Source organism: Bombus pascuorum, chromosome 6 (assembly GCF_905332965.1).
Source record: "Bombus pascuorum chromosome 6, iyBomPasc1.1, whole genome shotgun sequence".
Lineage (NCBI taxonomy): Eukaryota > Metazoa > Arthropoda > Insecta > Hymenoptera > Apidae > Bombus > Bombus pascuorum.
In genome coordinates, this window is record NC_083493.1 from 5,045,315 (window position 1) to 5,065,452 (window position 20,138).

Sequence of the window (20,138 nt, forward strand, 5' to 3'; positions counted from 1 at the left end):
TAGTGTATTTTGTATATTTCCAGGCCATAATACGAAGTTACTTAATGTTTGAAGTATTATAATTGTATCGCGGTGGAAAGCCGATAGTAAACCAGATAGATATTATTGTACACTCTATTCCATTGAACTGTAATTGTTTTGCTGTATTTTGATATTTGTTTAATATCATTTATCATGGCACCACATGTTACTACGAAGGTACTACAAATTACAAATAAACATTTCATAAAATCGCGGGAGGCCATAGTTACTAGATTATTTCTACATTATATCGAGATGAGAGACCTGGTAGGGCACTGTTGTCGGATTTACTGTCTGTCACCACGGCTTGTATCTAAAGTAGGCTGTGGCTGTGACAATGATCTTAAATTTAAATTTAATGTATTACTCGTATTGTGTTAGTGGACTTTATATTAAAAATCGTAGAAGTTATAAAGTAACTTCGAATTTAGATGCTTGGCGGTACTGAGAGATGACTGATCAAAGAACTTAATGAACATAGAGATATATACGAAATGCCAATGTAAAGAACTGTCAAAATTTAAGAAATGACAGTGTTTTATAACGGACGTACGTCTAGTTAAAAAAAATAATTATTGTCAAAGATAGAATTAAGAAGATTAAAATCTTATGCAAGGATATTATATTCCATATTATTTATTATTATCTACCTAAGCATTAAATATATGTAGACATAAGAATATAACCTCAAAGCACATTATAAGTGTGAATGTTAATTAAATCTTGTCACGTAATATATTCTATCATTAAGTCGTTTTATTTTTTCATGATATTATTTGTGCAGTATTATGAAGATATACAATGGAGATTTCAGAAACGAAAAACCTTGTTAGAGATTTGGACTTAACTCTACAACCTCGCATATTTCCACGATATAAATCTTGGCTTCCTCTTGCTACACAGCAGGTAATTATTCAATAAAATGATTATTCCATTCTTAGTTTTATAAAATTCCATACGTTATAAATTTATGACTATATTTATGAAAGTATGCGTGTATGATCATATATCTTATTTTCAATACAAACAAGTTATCAATTACAATGATGATATGTTTTATTTTGTATGTAATCATTTATTCAATTTAATTAGTTTGAAATAAGATTTTTAATTATAATAATAGTTATTTATGTCTTAACATTATATCTGCTTATACAATAAGATTAACATATGCCAATTTATTTCATGAAACATATAACTTTCAGTTAAGACTTAGGAATCTTGTACAAATAATAGGATGCAATCTGAAAACAGATATAAATAATGAAATTTGCTGGTTTTATTATACCCTACATAGAACAAGTATGTCCTCTCCTATATATACAAGCGAGGCAATTGATAATACAAATCCAAGATGGTCAAGTCTAGAAGTACCAACTATATATGCCACCAGCTATTCTACTGCCAGTGGTGAGCTTTATAATCTGTTAGTACCTCAAAAGTAATCATGCACTCATAGATGACTAAAATTGATGCTTTGGTATCTAATATATTTATAACTACAATATGCAATTCTAATTAAATTTGTAATATATTTTCTCTTCTTCTTTATTTTTTGTAATAGAAGTCATTGTAAGATTGTGGAAAAGGATAATCATCAATAATGCAACTACTGATCAAACCATATTTACATGGGGCATATCTTTCACTGGTTTGGCATATATCGGCCCAAAACTATCAAATAATTTAGAAACCATATTGAAAGAAAATTCTCTAATTTTCCAATTTCATGGTGGCTTTTTCACTCCAGTATATTGTTTCATTGAAACTCCTGAATTAAAAAGGTATCTACATATAAAGGTCAATGCATCTGAAATAAGAGATAGTTATACAGTGAGTAAGCTTACCAGCTTAAGAAATAAAATGCAAGCATTAAAACAGCAAACGGAATCGGTACAAACACTTCGGATACAAATTGCTTCTGGAGATAACTTTCACCCATCAAAGTATCCACAATCTTCATTAAACAGATTGTTGCAACCTCGTAAAGTGAGCAGGGAGAAGAAGGCAGAGATATTAAAAATACGTAAGGAATTAGAGATAGCAAAATTTAGAACAAAATTGTTAGAACAAGAAAGAGCAAGAAAAATGGGAGAACTAAGAGTGTTAAATCAGATGCATTCTAATATTATGGAAGAAAATCAAGACTATGGTATCAGCTTTTAAGTGATATTCTTATAATATATAGAACCCCTCAGTTAAATGGTATCACCAAAATATCTACCTTATTTATTATTGCATGAACAAATTTCTGAAGACAAAGTAATATTATTTAAATGTGCATATATAATTCCTCAAATTTAGCTTTTTTTATGAGATTTTAAAATCATTTAATTAGTATTTTGTTAAATAGAACTCTAAATTTTTTTTCATTAGTGGATGTGATTCTTCATTCTCTATACAAAAGTATTAAGATACTTATGTCGGAAAATGCATAACTTAAAAGATCTCTTAGTTTTAATTTCATTAAATGTAATGTATGAAAGACAAGAAAAACACTGACACAAGAGTATAACTTTGTGTCTCTTCTTGTGTTTCATATGCCAAGTTTTACAAAATTAAGATTAAAATATCTTTTAAACTAAACATTTTCAGATCCAAGTACCTTAATACTTTTGTATAGAGAATAAACAAACGCATCAATCAATGGATAAAGAAGTATAGGGTTCCATTTAAAAGTATACAAATGACCTTGAAATCTTACGAAAAATAATCTTGAGAAAAGGTTCTTTCCACCATTATATGTGCTCCTTGAAATAGTTTGTCCTAGAAGTTTTTCCGTAAATAAGGCAGTTATTTAGGTGATCCCATATAGCTGAGACTATATATGTGCGTATTATAATTTTATTAGAATTTAACACATTTATTGTAATCAGGTTCCGATTTAATGGAAAGGTATAGAGAATTGAATAAAGATATCGAAAGATTACATGAATGGCGACAAAATCAAATAGATACAAGAGAAACATATATTCAATTGAGTAGTCAACTTGCACATAGAAGAAGACAATTAATTTCAGAATTAAGTTTAATATATCCTATTTCTCAGGTGTGTAAGATATTTGATAGAATGTGGAATTTTAGAAAAGAATAATATGAAGTGAATCAAAATAAATTAATGTATTTACATGCTATACAGGGAGGAAACGGAAAATTTAGAATACATGATGTTCATTTACCAGATAGCGAAGATTTAGAATTATCAAATGATACTGTAGTTGCTGTAGCATTGGGATTCGTTGCACATACTACACAAATGATAGCCAATTTTCTTAACATACCTACTAGATATCCTATTATACACTATGGATCACGTAGTAAAGTTATAGATCATATTACAGAAAATTTACCTGACAATGAAAGACAGTGAGTATTCTACTTTCTATTCATCTTTCTAATTTTTGTAATACATAATTATCGTTTTAGGTTTCCTTTATTTGCTCGAAGTAAAGATAAGCTACAATTTCGTTATGCTGTTTACTTACTAAATAAAAATATAGCTCAATTAAGATGGTACTGTGGCCTTCCAACAACGGACTTAAGGGCAACACTTCCAAATCTTGCTACTCTGATAAATATTAAACCAAATCAATCACAGTATGTTATATTTCTATTTTAATTAAATGATATAAAATATTTTTTAATTTCACAAAATTTATCTTTCCTTTTATAGTTTGGATAATTCGAAACGAACATACTCTACTTCATCTTTGGATATCGAAGTTGGAAATAGTAAACAAAGTATAACACCACCAATGCAAAAAATAATTTTCGAAAAATGCCATCGATCTTCACGATCTATGAGCCAATTGAAAAGTATAAAATCTTCTCTCGGTTCTTCTTTGGATCAAGGTTTAGATAAACCCGTGCAATCCCTTGTTTTAGGCAGTCAATCAAAACGAATTTGTAAATCAGAAGAAAGTGCCATAGACAATAAAACATTGGTACTAGTAAAAGATAGGTCAAGTAATAGTAGTAATGAAACTTTAAATAATGCTATTCTAAATAATATAACAAATGTTGAAAACAGTTCTGAAGTAAATAATGAAACTGCAATAGAAAATAACATTGAAATCATGATACCAACTTCAGTGTCAAAGTCAACTAACATTACAGATAATTTTGACAGTCCTGTAAATATAAGAGATAGAAGCTCAAATTCTATAAGTAGTTGCGAAATGGCACTTACTAGTAGTCAAAATGGGGACGATAGTTCGAACGATAACAACATAATTAAAAAAGATGAAGCTAAAGAATCTATTTCAATTATTAATGAAATCTTAATAAATATCAATGATGTTGTAGATAATACTTTAAAAAATGGAAAGCACAGCGAAGATTATAATTTAGAAAATAAAGCTCCACAAGATTCTGATAATCTTAAAATGGCAGCTAGTGATAAAAGTTGTAATGATCATGAACATATGCCAGTTACAACAGAAACTTCAACGTATAGAAAAGAACATTTTACTAAATCGTGCTTGTCTTTAGATGATATAATATCTTGTGCTTATGAAGAAACTGAAAAGAAAGAAAGAACAAGTTCTATTTGTAGTTATCCAGAAGAGTACCTTTCATCGAAATATCTTGCGTCTCGAAAACGATATAATTCTGAATCGAAGTAAGTACATGTTACCATTCGTATGTAACAAAGATAACAAAATATAAATATGAAAAATATCAATAACTAAATTATTTCCTTCTATATATATATATAGAAAAGATCGAATAGATTCTGTACATTCTAAAAATTTGTGCCACAAAAACACAAGTAGAGAATCAGTGGTATGTAGATTTATCTAAAAATCTCTATTAAAGTGTTATGGGTAAAGTGATATAATTATCTTTTTATATATTTCAGGTGGAAACAGAATTGATGCAAACAGCACAGAAATCAGATTGTTATTCGTATGATGAAACAAACAAATGTGACTTTCCAGCATCAGACGAATACATAGATATTATTAGACGTAGTTCAGAAAGTGTATATGCACGCACTGAAGCTTTAGCTAATAAGAAAACCAGTTTTAAAGTTATGAAACCACGACTGTAGTATTTGCATTCTAGAATCGAACAAAGCGCTGTTATTGTTGTAATAGTTGGTTTCTAAACGCACCAGACCCAACAAAAGTTCACTGCATGTTGTATAGAAAAGATTAGATCAATGCGGACATTATTATTACTATGTGAAAATCGAGAATGTAGCGGTCTCATAAATTTTTTTCATTATGAAAGAAAAAAAGAAAGCAAGCAAATTTATATTTATTCTAATTACTTATTTTGTTAAATAGAAAATGAATGAATTATATTTGTTGATTGTGTTAAAAATATCTATCATATATTTATATCGCGTTTCCTCGATTGTTAGGTATAATTAACAATTGAGGTAAGTGAAGTAACGGAGAAGAGTCTATACTTTTTTAATCATGATACAATGGCATTTATTGAGATCATATCAATGACCCACCATATGAGATTATTTAGCATAATATCATAAATTTCTTCTTATTAACTTTCTATTCTCGAATTGACAGGCAATATTTCTACCGTGATGCTCCTTTATCTTCCTTGATTTTATGTTTCTTGGAAGATATGTGCAATCTACAATTAAAAGGATATCACTATTATAACAAGTACGAAAAATGAAGGATCATTCAAGATGGCATAAATGAAAGAAGTTAATTTGTACTTACCAATATCTAATTAAAGCAGCAACAATAATCATTAAAAATTTGCTTTATATGTATTCACCAATGTTCAAAATTATATCTATCCACTCTTTTTTTAAAGATTCCTTTTAAAAATATTTCAATATTTATTCTGTCATCTTCCTACAAGCGATTGTAATCTTTTTCTGTAATTTATAGACATTTCCGGATTATTTTGTAAACTATCTTCTTCAAGTGATCCCACGAGAAAAGTTCGCATGGAGATTATGGAATGAGATCTGATCCATCGCAATCGATCTATTTGTTGTTGAAATTGTGTTCCAACCACTTTCAGGCTAATGCTGTATAATTTGAAGAACCATCATCATGTTGGGACGTTGGAACCAGCCGGTTCGAGCAGCTTAGTAGATGTCAATTGATTCCTTAGGAATTTACAAATACTTCTACCATATGTATAAAATGACTTTAACGGCAGATCATTGAATTCGCATCAATAAATGCCATCGTATTCTATCGAATGATAAAATTAATTTGACTTAAAAATTTCCCCCATTATTGCACCATCAAAAAAATTATTTATGCAATATAATGTCCCCTTTGTTTATACCAAAAATTTTTTGTAAGAACATTTTTTTGATAATTTCTATATCTCAAGATATTCTATCGATTTCAGTTAAAATAAATCTATATATATACATATACAGGTTGTCCCATTTGAAATTTTATCTCCTAAACTAGGTATTCGTTATTCAAAAAGGTGTTTCAAAAAGAATTTATTTGTTTTCGAAGGGGATATTTCGTGATGGTCACAAATCTTGTTCTTAGGTGAACGCGCCTTTTACATCTCAAGATGATTCTTGTTTATACATACATACATATATATATAAGGTACCTCACGCCCACTTGACATTGACATTAACATTTTAATTTATATCATACATTACTACCTATAGCGAAAAATCTTTCAAATAAAAGTTCAATTGTTTCAAAGAAGACAGGTAAATTTTAATATGTATATTTAATGTTAGTAGGCTTTGTGTAGGTGAGCGCATGAAGATCAAAAACTTTGTTTTTTAATGGAATCATATATTTTTTAATACATTAATCGACGCAGGTCGACATTCTCTGTAAAAAATTATATATGTTTAAAAACTATTAGTTTAATAAGCATTTTAACTTTTCTTTTATAAAACCTATCGTATAAAAAACAAGGAAAGATGTAAGGCACTAATAAGTAATAATATATGTACTTGTGTGTTTGTTTTCATTATCTTTCTTACGATAGCTTTTACAAAATAAAAGTTAAAAAAATACATAAACTAATAACATTCAGTAAACTAATAACTTTCCAACATACATATATGGGTTAATACCCTTTTATAGAGAATGTTTAGTTGCATCTACCAATGTATTAAAAAGTATATATTATTTCATTTAAAAAGATCAAGTTGACCTTCACATAACCTTTTCGCGCCCATCTACAAAAGGACATAACATTAGAATATGCCTCCCTCGAAACCACAACTTTTATCTAAAACATTTTTCGCTACAAATAGTAATAGGGATGGAAATCAAGATATTAATATGAGATGAGAAACCCTGTATATATGTACATTTTAGGTACTATTATTTGCATATAATAAATTCTAGTATAATGTGTAAATTTAAATCTTTTTGTGCATACGTGCGTCAAAGGCGCGTGTGTATTGTATGATGGGTCGTACAATTAATAATTGTACTTTTTATTAATTACATAATATCAAATAGCTAAATAAGAAAAAAATTTCATAATAATGATCCTTATATGGACAAAGAATCAATATCACAATATAGGGATCAGTGTGTTTATATTTTTTTAATTGTGATGTTACTATCTAAAGCTGATATTGTTAAACATTCCCGTGTGAAGCCAATATTATTAAGTTGTTTTAATAACAGTTTCTTCTTGTAATGTAAAACAATGTTTCAAAATAATTATATAATATTTAAAAGACTTGAATATCTGAATCCAATAGTATCGATTGGTAACTATAGTGTCCAAACTTTACATCTGTCATTTTTGTTATATGAAATTTTAATATCTATATACACTATCTATAAGAGGACCAACTAAAACATTACTTACTATACATATGTAATAACATTAAGTATGTGATAACTAATAATTTATAATGAAAAATACTGATACTCAATAAAAAAGGAAGACAAAATTGAAATTTTCTGATATGTAACTTATTTCAATAGAAAAGATATAAATAAAAAAATCAAGCATGCTTGAATTATGAAATATAAAATTAGTAAACCCGCTTGATTAGTTTGACATGGTATCTTCAAATTATTCTACTTAGTATTCTTGTTTACTATTCACAGTATTCTATTTAACTACGTACACAATGAGTTACATGTCAAAACATGTAGATACACATATTAACTTACTCAATGTATAATAATGAATGTAAGAACAATATTATATATAAAAAACCTTTTCTTGTAATTTGATTCATATGTGGAATAATTCATATTGAATACATATTATATTATAAGACTAAAATATAAGAATTTTTATTATTGGCATTTTTGAAGATCTTTTTTACTTTTACTATAATTTTAAGAGGATTCAATAAAATTTATGACAACATTTTCAACATTCTAGTATTTTAAAAAATTATACAATAAAATATTTTATTTGTAACAATGAAAACAAAAATATTTTACTATATCTTATAGGATTTATGGCAATAATGTCTTTATCTTATCTATGTTATTGCGTTATAATATTTACATATAAAAATAAATATATAAAATGGTGATTAAATATGTTAAAAGTAAAACAATATGTATAATATACATTAAAATATTTAATTTAAAGATTCATTAATTTTAGTCAGTTTTGCACTCACATCCCACAAACGCAGTGCTATATCAGGATCTAGTTTCTTTTTTGAAACATAAAGTTTACAATCACGGTAAATATTACCACTTTCATTAGATAAGGAAGGTTCTATTGCACAATGTAATACAGTTTGTGCACCCTGTAACAAAAATATAAATATAAATGTAATAAAATATCTATTATAACAAAACAAATAAGAAATAATCCCACAAAAAATGATATGTAACATATAAAGACAGTTACCTGATTCGCAGTACGTAAAAATAATAGAGCAACAGGTGAAAAAATAATATAGTGAAACCAACTCCTTTTAACATTTCTGAATAATCCTGTGTAAGTGAATCCAGGACAAACCATATATACATTAATACCACTGTTCTTTGTTTGTTTTGCAAGTTCAATACCAAAATAAGTATTTGCTAATTTTGAATTACAATAGGCAGGATTCATACGTCCTTTGACTACCAAACCTTTTTCGCCATTTAGATTCGAAAAATCAATTGTTCCAGACTCAAAAAGTTTAGATGTCACAATAACAATTCTATTGTCAAAGAAAAATTGAAATAAGTAAATAACAAATTTGTATTTCGAAGTAAATATTTTACTTTATGGCAGACCTGCTTGGTCCATTTCGTTTTAAATGTTCCAAAAGTAAATTTGTAAGCAGGAAGTGCCCTAAATGATTTACTCCAAAATGAATTTCAAATCCATCATCAGTTAAAGCATGTTCTTTAAAAGGAACATATACTCCAGCATTATTAATTAACACATGAACCTCCGCAAAATTTTCTATTACTTCTGCAACAAATTCTCTGATGGATGAAAACGATGCCAGATTTAATTTCATTGGTACCTGAAAAGTTAATAATATATTTTACAGATACATAGATTGTACTTGTTATATTAATTATGGGGTAGAAATATATAATTAGGAACTAATATTACCAATTTTCCAGTAGATATTTGAGTACGTATATCAGATATAGCATTCTGAGCAGTTTGTAAATATCGACAGGCTAAAATAACTGTAGCTTTCCTTTTAGCCAATTCTTTTACCGTTTCTTTACCAATTCCGGAGTTAGCACCTGTCACAATGAATACTCGACCTAGTAAACTGTCTGTATTTTTACATTTTCCCCATGTACGTTCACGACATTTTCGAAGTAATCCAATAAGTAATACTACCGGTAAAATGAAATAACACCATGAAGATACCATATTTGCTTTACGAACTACACATGTGTATGAATTAAGGAATATTTATTTGTATACAATGACTTGTCAAAATTTATGCCCAATGCCGTATTATGAATTACGAAGTAACAGAATTTTAGAAATCTGTTTGTTTTATAAAATAACCTTATTTATCACATACTTCGATATTAAATTTATACACATATACTTCACAAATTACATCTTGTTTTAATGCAAAAGTAACTATTGTAAATAGATATTTGAGCAATAATCATAATCTTCGTTACACATAACAAACTTTTTTCATATTTTAATATAATAATTATTTTAATTAAACTATATGATATTCGTTGTTTTTTATAGAGCCATTAATGCAAAGTTTATACATTAAACGAATATGTACGATAACGATAACTCTATTTTTATCATTAAACAGATCTGTCATATGTATGCGTTACTGCGTGCAGGCGTGCATACGTGCGCGTACGTATGTGATTTGTATTCATTAGATAATTCGATGGTTGTTTTTATTCATAAATAAATGATTAAAGTATTAAACGTATTCCTTTTGATACTATTCCATTCGATATATGTTTGAATGGAAATATATATTAATTGTGAAGGCAGTAAATTAAATATACCTAAGTACTACAGACGAGTACTATGGAACGATTACTCATTTAAAAGTACTTTTTAAAATTGTTATTATTGGCAATAATAATATTAACATATTAATAAGAACGTTACTTTTGTATTATAATCATTTCTAATGGTTTAACTTTGATTTATTGGGCATAAAATTATTTCCTGTTTTATCTGTTGTCACCTAATAATTTTCGGCGCATATTATCTAAAAATGCAAGTATTAACTTTAGGAACACGAAAGCTACGTGTATGTAAAACGCAGGATTCTTAGCGTATTTTATAGGTTAGCATGACGCCATATCGGTTTCTACTCATGCTTCATTCAATGAGTGGACAGTACAGATGGCACCTGATTGGTCCACAAAGAAGAGTAATTAGATACTCTCGACTTCCGCTTACCTTATTCAAAAATGTAGTGTCTTTGGACAGAGAGGAAATGAGAGTGCTTACATCTGTAGTTCTAAATGTTTCACAGTACAGGTGCTGCACCATGCGGCCAAGCCCTGAAGTTAACTAAAGTTAGCGTATATAACAACTTATAAAATTAGGGATTTGCCCTGTTTGGTTGCAATTTAGCATATACGAGCACCTATGTATTTAAACTTGAAGTTAGGAATCTGCTCTGTTTGGTTGCACACTAGCACAGACAAGAATCTGTTGAGTTCCACGTTACAACTGTACGGTTCTACGGAAAAGTTCGTATTTACTTTCCTATTCGAGATAAACAAATATGAAAATGACAAATAATGCAATAATGAAACTAATTGTAAATTGTCAAAGAAAGAGAAATTGTTTACTTCATTAATTATTAATAATACTATATTTTTGAACGATGACACATATAAAAGGGTGAGAAATAGTACAAAATGTCAAAATATAATAATTTATTAACAAAAGACAGAGAAAATACACAATACATTTAAAAATATTAGATATACCTAATATGTATATACATTTCTATACCAATAGACTCTCCTACAAAGAAAAACCATTCAAAACGTTTGAGTCAGACATTTATATTATTCAAGTGTAAATTTGTGCCTTCGAGGAAATCCCAACTGCTCTTTACTCTTCCTCTTAACTCTTGAGACTTACGCTCTCTTTTAATCTTCTCGGGCACGGACCTTCTTCAGTTTTAACGGAAAACTTTCGTTCGGATGCTCCTAGAATCATTGAAGAAATTGATTCTTCAGAAACTGTGGAATTCGGAACACGATTGTTTTGTACGCTGACTTCATAGTGATCTTTTTGTTTTACTTTACGAATAAGAGAGTTTCAGCGGTCAGCAGGTAACTGCACCCTCGCCTTCTGCGTCGAAACATCCTGTTCTCGGACGAAGATGTCGGGATTCATCCTCTTTTTTTTATGTCACAATTCGTTTAATTATCCCGCGACTTTGTCATTTTCATACTTGTCTATTTCGGTGAGAAAAGTGGATATGAACTTTTCCGTAGAACCGTATAATTGTAGCGTGGGACTCAACAGGTTCTTGTCTGTGCTAGTGTGCGACCAAACAAGGTAGATCCCGAATTTTATAGGTTGTTATATACGCTAACTTTAGTTAACTTCAAGACTTGGTCGTATGGTACAGCATCTGTACTATGAAACAACTAGAACTACGGTCACGAGCACTCTCATTTCCTCTCTGATAAAAAATTTTAGTTTATTTGAAGTAAAACCTGTACTGTGAAACAACTAGAACTACGGTCGCGAGCAATCTCATTTCCTCTCTAATAAAAAATTTTAATTTATTTAAAGTAAAATTCTTAGACTCAGCGTGGAATTGCTGATATCATATATCAGAAAGGAAATCTTATATATGTCATTGCACATGATTTAATGATAAATATATGATAGGTTTATTTGTTTGAAAAAAAAATACATATATACATATCATATCCTGTTCAACATGAAGAGTCAGCAGAGGTAACAGACGTACATGACTGGTCAGGAGCGTATTTACCACTTTCTGACATTGCTTTCCAGACGGAATTCTTAAAATGAGTATACATAATTGACGCAAAAGTTTTGTGTTAATTGCTTATATATGTATATAAAACTAATAATGCAACATATAATATACTACTGTACAATAAATAATATGCACAAATAATGCAATATAATATTACAGTAGATAATCGATGCCCCGATGAAATTGTTTCTTATTTGATAAATCAGTAAAAATACCTTGTTCAATCGACAAATCTTTTAAATGATAAAACAAATATAAATTTATTCCTATACTTCGTAACGTGGTTTTGACACTGCTGTCTGTCATAAATGTCCGTGTCATAAATTCCAGAAGTTGAAGATGGCCCTAACAGTATCCCAAAAACTAAATCCGCTCCTGAATTCAATATCCGCCACCCAGTAGCTGATACAGCCCTTACATCTGTCAGTTAATTAGTACATGGCAGTTCTGTTTACTTCTGCTAACTTCTCGTTGAACAGAGTATAGTAAATGACAACTCTTATCATTCGTACACGTCAAAAGTTGTATGTTTATTGAAAGTAGTGTAAAAATTATAGTATAAATAATTTAATTTTTAATTGTAGTAAAAATTAATTGCATTTATCATGGGAAATCTGTGCCTATCTTGTTGCAAAGAATCATCTTCGTGCGAGGATTTAACACCAGATTTGGTAAGATTAAAAAATTGGAGGTTATTTAGTAATATGTACTTAAGTACGTATACAGTGTTTTTATTAACATCTTCTTAATTAATATATATATACTATATATATATTAATGTAATATAATATATATATACATACTCTTTTCTAACCAACATTAAGTTTATTAATGTAACTGTTACTTTAACATCTTTGTTTTTATAAATATCTTTTCTCTTATATATTAATATTTTAAATTGTCATTGCATGTTCAATTTTTGCACAATACTATATTTTTTTGTACATACATATATATTTGTTGCACTTAGTATTTTTCCATATTAAAAAATATATTGTTTTTATTTAGGTTGTAATTCTTTATAATAATCAAATAAATATTTATAATAATGAAATATCCTTTAATTTCAAACATTAAAGAATTATTTTATGGCATTAATTTTAGTTACAATAAGAATAATAATTAACAGTAACTAGTAGTAAAGAAATTCAAGACATGAATAATGTTGATCTTTTTAAAGATACTTTTAAAGATTACTTTTAGTGATGATTACAAAAAATTTAATACAGAAAAAGATATATTTATGTTTAGGAAACTAGGAGAAGGAAGCAAATGGAAGCTGCAGAAAGAAGAATTGCTGAACAACAAAATCGAGGTATTAAAAATACTGATGCTGTTAGAAGGCAAGAAAGGCTAGATCAATTACGTGAGAAGCGCCAAGAAGAAGTTGGGAATAGGAATATGCAAAATAATTTAAAGGTAAGATGTTTAATTTTTTTAAGAAAAGAATTTGAATCTCTAAAGTTTTAACTAAGAGAATTGAGTAAAAATTGCCAAATTGACACAGAATTGAATTGTATTAAAGAAAGAAACTTTGTTTTAACAGTCTATATATTGTTACATTATATTTAAAACTAAAATACTAATAGTTACTTTATTTGATGATTTTGTAATTTTTTAAAATTAGATTTAAGTAAAAAAACTATATTATAAAATAATTATTTTTTTTATTACTCTAGTGGCAAATTAGTTAATGGTGATCCTGGATGGAATTTGCTGCAATATTCAAATTTTCAAAAATATACAAGTTGGAATTATTAAGAATATATGCAATGTACAAAAGGTGTATTTTATATGGTACTGTTTATTGATAGAAATTAAAGAAAGTAATGTTGCAGATCTGCATTTTGCAAAATATAAATATTTAAAGATATATACATTTGCATATATAGACGTATATCTGTTTTCATAGGTTATGTTTTTCATAGTGCCTTAAATATTTATATTAATTATACCAATATTTTCTATGATATATAATTAAAAATTTAATTGTAATACGTGACTAAGCATGTCACTAAAATATATGCTATATTATGAATAATTATTATTACATATATTTCAATATCACAAACGTCTAATGTTTCAATAATCTAATTAATGTTTTACAAAACAATATATCAACTATATGTATATAAGATTATCATAACCAAATTCTTTATATTTTGTTGTTATTGTTAGATATACTTTTATTAAGATTGTATAATATTCAGCATACACTAGAATATATTATTTATTCATGTGGCATATTTAATAAGAAAATTAAAAATGAAAGTCACTTTCTTATAAAATTTCATTTAATAATAATAATACATATATGTAGTTGTGTAAAAAATACAAGGCTAATGATACATATAAAACTAATTTATATTTATTTTCTATAATGTGATAGATACATTGAAAATGATGTACAGTGTAAGCTGGCTATAGTGTTAGTAATCATGATAATACTTGTCATTAAATGTAAATGTACGTTTATGTATAAATAAGTTTGTTAACAGCAAAAGTAAAAAAATACATGTTTAAATGAAGAATATTTGTATGGCGTTATTATGGGTATAATTATTTGTTATGATTAAAAGCCTAATGAATTGTACAATTAATGAAAATAAATAAATGTTTATATATATTCAATGACTTATTTAGAGTACATATTACTATGCACTAACAACAAATACATGTATAGTTTGTAATCTCTTCTAGATCAAATATAGGATTTATTTAAGAAATACATATTAGTTTGTGAAATACTATAAGTACTAAGGAGGAATTGTTGTTAGACATTACTTAACTTATAGTTAAAGGAATGATGAAAAAGATAATTATTTATCTTCATAGCTTTTTTTATAAATTGTTTTATAATGAAAAATGAAATATATGTATACACTTTATGGTACAAAAGACAAATGTTACAATTTTCATTTTGAGATAATATTAGTAAGTTTATTTATGTACATGTATATGTACACGTAATAAAATATGTAAAATGTAAAACGTATTCGTAAATACGCTTACTATCATGTCATACTGTTTCAAGGTGGACTTTTCAATTTACATATGTATGTTTGGCAAATTATAATTTTCACAAATATTTATAACACTGACTAAAAATGTTTTATATTTTTCCTATCCGATGTACTGACCAGGATCGAAAAAGTTTCTTCGTGGATTTACTTTTTAGTTCTCTTCCATGAACCATTTGTACTTCCAATGATGCTCCATTGTTTAATGCTAACCATGTATGAATTTCATCAGTTGCCGCGGAAACGCCTACATATGTAAATATATAAGAAAATTTACATATTCAAATTTTATACGTACATACAGGGTATCTCAAAGTGGGTAGTAAAATAAGGCAGGAATTGATTCTTTAAGCAAAAGTAAGAAAAAAAATTAAATGTTTTCGTTTAACATCTTGTTTTCGAGAAAATTGAGTTTGAAAATTTGTCGAGTACATGTGCATCCATCAAATTGAACGTGTTCAGCATGGACCACAAACAAAGCGTTAGCAGCGTCTGTTTGTGAACGGGTAACAAGATTATATTAATATATTTAGCATTTAATTTATTTTAATTTTAATTTGTGTTAAATTTATGTTAAAATAATAAAAACTCTAATATAACCATTAAGAAATATTTAAACAACGAATCGCCGATCATAAAAGAGCGGTTTCGATCGTTGATATAGCTGTACCGAACAGTACAATGCCGACATTGGCCCGTAAACAAACGCTCATACTGAACGTGTTCAGTCTGGCGACTGCACGCACATATATATTCGACGAATTTTTGAACTCAATTTTCTCGAAAATGAAATCTTAAATAAAAAGAATGTATTCTTTTTTTCATTTATTTTTCGTAATAGGATCGGCCACTGTCCAATTGTTCTATTCGATCTAAAAGACCCTGTATGTCAATTTTGTATTTTCATATTAAATACATGAGAGCGAAAAGATTTATGGATTTAAGGTCACTTTCACTTTAAAATATTTACTTTAATATGGTACAAGATAAAAGTGCTTTTATAGATATTCCGAGTAGAAGATGGATGTGTCAATTTATTTAAACACTATTGAAAAGTATATTCTATCAATGAATGTATTGTACCATATTTGATCTAATTCTTTGAAACTTTTAAATATCTAAAGACATAGTAAGACATAGCAAATAAATTTATTATAATGCACGCGCATAATAAATTTATTGTTGTGATGATAATTTAGTAGACAGTTAAAATGATAATTACATAAAGTATTTAGTCCTTCTTGTAAGGATTGTTATTTGTTTACTCATTTCAAACTAGTTTTTATATCAAAGTGCAAAGTAAATTATATTTAAACCTACCTAATAATTCATGAAGAGTGATACGCCGGCTAGCTAATAATTCTTTACTAGCACTTCTGATCTCAAATATTAACAAGGACTGCCTGGGAACATTATCACCTTCTATGTGAAAGTCTATACTGAACTGCGGGTTAGGCATTGCAGGTAAAAGTCGAGATTTCGCTAATGTTTTACCACTATTTGTTGAAGATGTAATTTTATCGGGACTGGTACATCTAATAAATATAAAGGATTTTTTATTTATTTTTTGTATTAATATATATATATAAGTACTTACATTTGAAGCTTTATTCGACAATATAGTTGAGCGATATGTGCGACATGAAGACCTTGAGCCTGTAAAACTTTTCCTTCTATTCCCGAGTATTTTTCTTTAGTGCCATTGACAACTTTTAATTCTAATTGAATAAATTTGTTGGTTATACATATAAATAATATAAACATGACATGATAGAGGTTCAGTCATTGATGCGATATATGATCTCTAATTTCGTGAAATCTTACAAAGCAAAGCACATTATTGTATGTACTATGTTGATTGTTAATATAACTATGTTAATTGTAAAATTTACGTACCATTTGGTCTTAATCTTAAACGCGGACTAGGTTGTCTTATTCTGCCAAGCATATCAGGTTGTGATATAGCATGCGCTAAACCAGATCCTTGTAAAAGTTCTGTAGCATCAGCTTCTCCTCCTCCTCTAGGTTCCAAACTTAATGTTACGCCTTTTGACTCATTTTTATCCTCTATATTTACTTCAGAACGAAATCTACGAAGTTTTAATCCTCTTTTCACCTAAAATCATTCATAATAATTAATGATAAATGAATAATTTGAATAACCTTCAATTTTATTATTTACGCTATCGGCTATAGTAATATTTTAGATTATCGTTTGTCAAGTCAATGTTTTTGTACACATGTATTTCAATTTTAAGAATAAATATATTAATTACATATATGTATGTAGATTGGACAATATTTATTTTATTGATTATTATGATCACCTTTTGTTTCATAACGCGAAAACTGTTATACTGTGGCAATTTTTTGTTGAAATTCTGTTCTGGACTTGGGGTTAAACTGTTGTGAGGAGATGGTCGCTCCCTTAACTTTGACGTGTCAGTTTCATCAATTACATTTGTTATGGATTCTGTGACAACACTAGGTATCCACGAATTCTCGGTTCCATTCATTTCGCTGGAGTCTTTACTTCCAATACTAGCTTTGTCTATTTGAAACAATTTAGATTGGAAATAAGTAATCTACGAGATAAAAAAACCTTTATACAAATTTTATATTATGTTAAACTCTTAGAAAATAATTCACCGGATTGACTAGAAATAATTGGTTTTAACAAAGTAATTGTACGAGGGGGCGGCGGTGGTGGTACAACGTCTAAATGCAATCTCATTTTTGACTTTTCCATCGAAGGTCTTCTTATAATGTTTGACACCGTTTCAGAACTTTCAATATTTAATTGGGTTGAACTTTCGCTGATATTACTGGCTGCATATGTGCTTTGAGACTAGATGAAAAAATATCAAATAGGTAGTTTGAAATGTTGCTTTTGTTTGAAACAAAAGTGTGGTAATATGTACCTCGCACTCTTCGGATAAAACTTTAATTTTCAACTCTACAGATCCCGTTTTGGTTTCCCTTAACATCAACCAATGGGACTGATCGCTGCTTGATAATTTTCTAATGTCATCGAGAGTCAATGATACTTTTCCAAGATAATCCCTCATACCAAAAGTATCATGATCCCATAATACCTACGTGAAAAAATAGCATAAAAGTATCGTATTTATTATTCTTTTCCTTCTACTTATTATTAATATCATTTAATAATTAATTAAATTATTACTATCTTCATTCACACTTTTGTGATTTTAAAGATTATATGACGGATTCTTGTTCACCAATTCATATGTTCTTCTGTTACTGCTGTAGTGTTTTTTTGATTATTGTTGATGTTTGGAGTATTGTAACTTTTTATATGTTTAGATGAATGTGTGTGTTTATATCTATTGTTTTAAGGTGGTTGGAGAAATTTTTTTCTTGTGATACCTGTAACGGATATGACTATTGTAACAGATATACTATTGTCACTTTCTCTTGTTTCCATAGATTTTCTTTCCTCTTTTGTTTACAAATGTGATATGGAGTCCACTACATGTAATTGTTTATCGGTATGTATTGTTTTGTCCTATAGTTATCGGTTTTCAAGTATGTTTTCGGATGTACATTTGTGGTTTGGTATGCGTGTTTGTATTAATTGATATTCTATTGCGAGTTCTTGATGTACGGTTCTTGCCGCGGCGTTATATCTGATGTGTAGCCTGTCCGTGTAGCCTATTCCAGGTTCTTATGGTTATGACGTTGTCTTATATTGCCATTTTATTAATATTATCATTCATTGAATATATATCTAAACTATGAGAAAGTGCAGAATGTTAAAAAAGAGGTCGACAATTGCAAAGTTAGTAGTACTCACCGAGAGGAGTAAAAAGAATTCAATCAACATAAAAGCAATTCTTTCGATGTAAAATTGGTTTTCATTATTTATGGTAAATGTACAGATCGAACTCAATTTCTCCTATTTCGGTATTTTGATATGTGGGTTTTTAAGGTGGGGCATCACTCTGAACTATCTTTTCCTATACATATAGCTGGCGGCATCGCATACGGTTTTCGAGATATTCGCAAAAAATCGATACCACCACAATGAATTCTGCCTATAGTTGTGCATCTATGGCAGCATACATGTCAATATTGGTAGCCGGTCGCTTAAGCTCGCCCGATCCTCATTTATGAACAGAAGATGAGCGGCCTGCTGCTGGCAACTAACGCAGTTGCTACAGCAAACACAGCTATGGGCAGAATTACCTGTAGTGGTACCGACTGTATTTTGCGACTATCTTGGAAGCTATGGTCGACCGTTAGTGACATGTATAGGAAAATCTTTCGAAAAATATTCGGTATCACGAATGAAGCTCTTCGCAACACATTTAATGTACAATAGGATCTCGATTAATCTATTTGCGATTATCCGAAATCTTCTGTTTACTAATAACAAACGCTTGTATATGTATATTTTATGATTGAAAAGTTGCCGTAATAAAGCACATGTATGTGCAAAATTGAAAAAATAAATTGACTATACAATATAATAAATAATTATATTATAAATAAAAAATGATTATATTGTAAAAGGAAATAGATCTTCCAAAAAATAAAGAGCTTGTTTTGGTATAGAAAACATGTTTTCACTTATTTCCCTTCGGGTTTCGATTATTATCCGTTGGGCATCAATTTATCTTGTCCTCCGATTAAACCGATTCGAGGTTCTACAGTGCAGGTATAGTCGAAAATGAAATGTGTTAACATGAAAATGCATTTTG

At 28.6% G+C, this 20,138-nt stretch overlaps 4 protein-coding genes and 2 long non-coding RNA genes across 13 annotated transcripts in view; 2 read left to right on the top strand and 4 right to left on the bottom strand.

Annotated features, from left to right (window-relative positions):
- The first annotated feature begins 18 nt into the window (after positions 1-18).
- Positions 19-5,767, top strand: LOC132908181 (UV radiation resistance-associated gene protein). Of its 3 annotated transcripts, none has more exons than XM_060961926.1 (10): positions 19-927; positions 1,227-1,431; positions 1,586-2,173; positions 2,898-3,070; positions 3,161-3,387; positions 3,448-3,618; positions 3,695-3,837; positions 3,907-4,642; positions 4,740-4,806; positions 4,883-5,767. In XM_060961926.1, the coding sequence occupies exons 1-10, from the start codon at positions 823-825 to the stop codon at positions 5,072-5,074; spliced, it is 2,607 nt and encodes an 868-aa protein (XP_060817909.1). In that variant the 5' UTR covers positions 19-822; the 3' UTR covers positions 5,075-5,767. The 3 variants fall into 3 exon arrangements, with proteins under 3 accessions (XP_060817909.1, XP_060817907.1, XP_060817908.1); XM_060961924.1 differs by having other exon boundaries at positions 19-726; positions 806-927; positions 3,695-4,642; XM_060961925.1 differs by having other exon boundaries at positions 19-570; positions 806-927; positions 3,695-4,642.
- On the bottom strand, positions 5,428-7,716 carry LOC132908228 (uncharacterized). Its single transcript, XR_009658331.1, has 2 exons — positions 5,715-7,716; positions 5,428-5,622 (listed from the first exon to the last, which is right to left on the bottom strand). It is a non-coding gene; the product is annotated as an uncharacterized LOC132908228 (long non-coding RNA).
- Positions 7,717-8,001: 285 nt separating this feature from the next.
- LOC132908203 (retinol dehydrogenase 11-like) lies at positions 8,002-10,637 on the bottom strand. Of its 2 annotated transcripts, XM_060961993.1 has the most exons (5): positions 10,604-10,637; positions 9,529-9,764; positions 9,201-9,436; positions 8,827-9,124; positions 8,002-8,722 (listed from the first exon to the last, which is right to left on the bottom strand). In XM_060961993.1, the coding sequence occupies exons 1-5, from the start codon at positions 10,620-10,622 to the stop codon at positions 8,549-8,551; spliced, it is 963 nt and encodes a 320-aa protein (XP_060817976.1). In that variant the 5' UTR covers positions 10,623-10,637; the 3' UTR covers positions 8,002-8,548. The 2 variants fall into 2 exon arrangements, with proteins under 2 accessions (XP_060817976.1, XP_060817975.1); XM_060961992.1 differs by lacking the exon at positions 10,604-10,637 and having other exon boundaries at positions 9,529-10,298.
- A 654-nt stretch (positions 10,638-11,291) lies between these two features.
- Positions 11,292-12,262, bottom strand: LOC132908235 (uncharacterized). Its single transcript, XR_009658338.1, has 2 exons — positions 11,435-12,262; positions 11,292-11,397 (listed from the first exon to the last, which is right to left on the bottom strand). It is a non-coding gene; the product is annotated as an uncharacterized LOC132908235 (long non-coding RNA).
- Positions 12,263-12,607: 345 nt separating this feature from the next.
- On the top strand, positions 12,608-14,927 carry LOC132908226 (small VCP/p97-interacting protein). Its single transcript, XM_060962027.1, has 4 exons — positions 12,608-12,918; positions 12,979-13,065; positions 13,646-13,813; positions 14,074-14,927. The coding sequence occupies exons 2-4, from the start codon at positions 13,000-13,002 to the stop codon at positions 14,086-14,088; spliced, it is 249 nt and encodes an 82-aa protein (XP_060818010.1). The 5' UTR covers positions 12,608-12,918; positions 12,979-12,999; the 3' UTR covers positions 14,089-14,927.
- Positions 14,928-15,157: 230 nt separating this feature from the next.
- The window catches only part of LOC132908177 (uncharacterized), a 31,137-nt gene continuing 26,156 nt past the window's right edge, over positions 15,158-20,138 (bottom strand). For all 5 annotated transcript variants that reach the window (XM_060961912.1, XM_060961910.1, XM_060961911.1 and 2 more), the window contains 7 exons: positions 18,336-18,509; positions 18,064-18,262; positions 17,742-17,965; positions 17,311-17,530; positions 17,012-17,132; positions 16,735-16,949; positions 15,158-15,661 (listed from right to left, as the gene is read on the bottom strand). In XM_060961912.1, the coding sequence (XP_060817895.1) occupies positions 15,507-15,661; positions 16,735-16,949; positions 17,012-17,132; positions 17,311-17,530; positions 17,742-17,965; positions 18,064-18,262; positions 18,336-18,509 (1,308 nt within the window). In that variant the 3' untranslated portion in view covers positions 15,158-15,506. The remainder of the gene's footprint in view (positions 15,662-16,734; positions 16,950-17,011; positions 17,133-17,310; positions 17,531-17,741; positions 17,966-18,063; positions 18,263-18,335; positions 18,510-20,138) is intronic.

Bases quoted from the DNA above. Each gene is read 5' to 3' on its own strand.
- LOC132908181 (XM_060961924.1), top strand. From the start codon at position 823: ATGGAGATTTCAGAAACGAAAAACCTTGTTAGAGATTTGGACTTAACT. The intron at 3,071-3,160 runs GTGTGTAAGATA...CATGCTATACAG, and splicing joins TAATATATCCTATTTCTCAG to GGAGGAAACGGAAAATTTAG. The intron at 3,388-3,447 runs GTGAGTATTCTA...TTATCGTTTTAG, and splicing joins TTACCTGACAATGAAAGACA to GTTTCCTTTATTTGCTCGAA.
- LOC132908203 (XM_060961992.1), bottom strand. From the start codon at position 9,801: ATGGTATCTTCATGGTGTTATTTCATTTTACCGGTAGTATTACTTATT. The intron at 9,437-9,528 runs GTAATATTAGTT...TTAACTTTTCAG, and splicing joins AAATATCTACTGGAAAATTG to GTACCAATGAAATTAAATCT. The intron at 8,723-8,826 runs GTAACTGTCTTT...TTTTTGTTACAG, and splicing joins TTTTACGTACTGCGAATCAG to GGTGCACAAACTGTATTACA.
- LOC132908226 (XM_060962027.1), top strand. From the start codon at position 13,000: ATGGGAAATCTGTGCCTATCTTGTTGCAAAGAATCATCTTCGTGCGAG. The intron at 13,066-13,645 runs GTAAGATTAAAA...ATTTATGTTTAG, and splicing joins AGGATTTAACACCAGATTTG to GAAACTAGGAGAAGGAAGCA.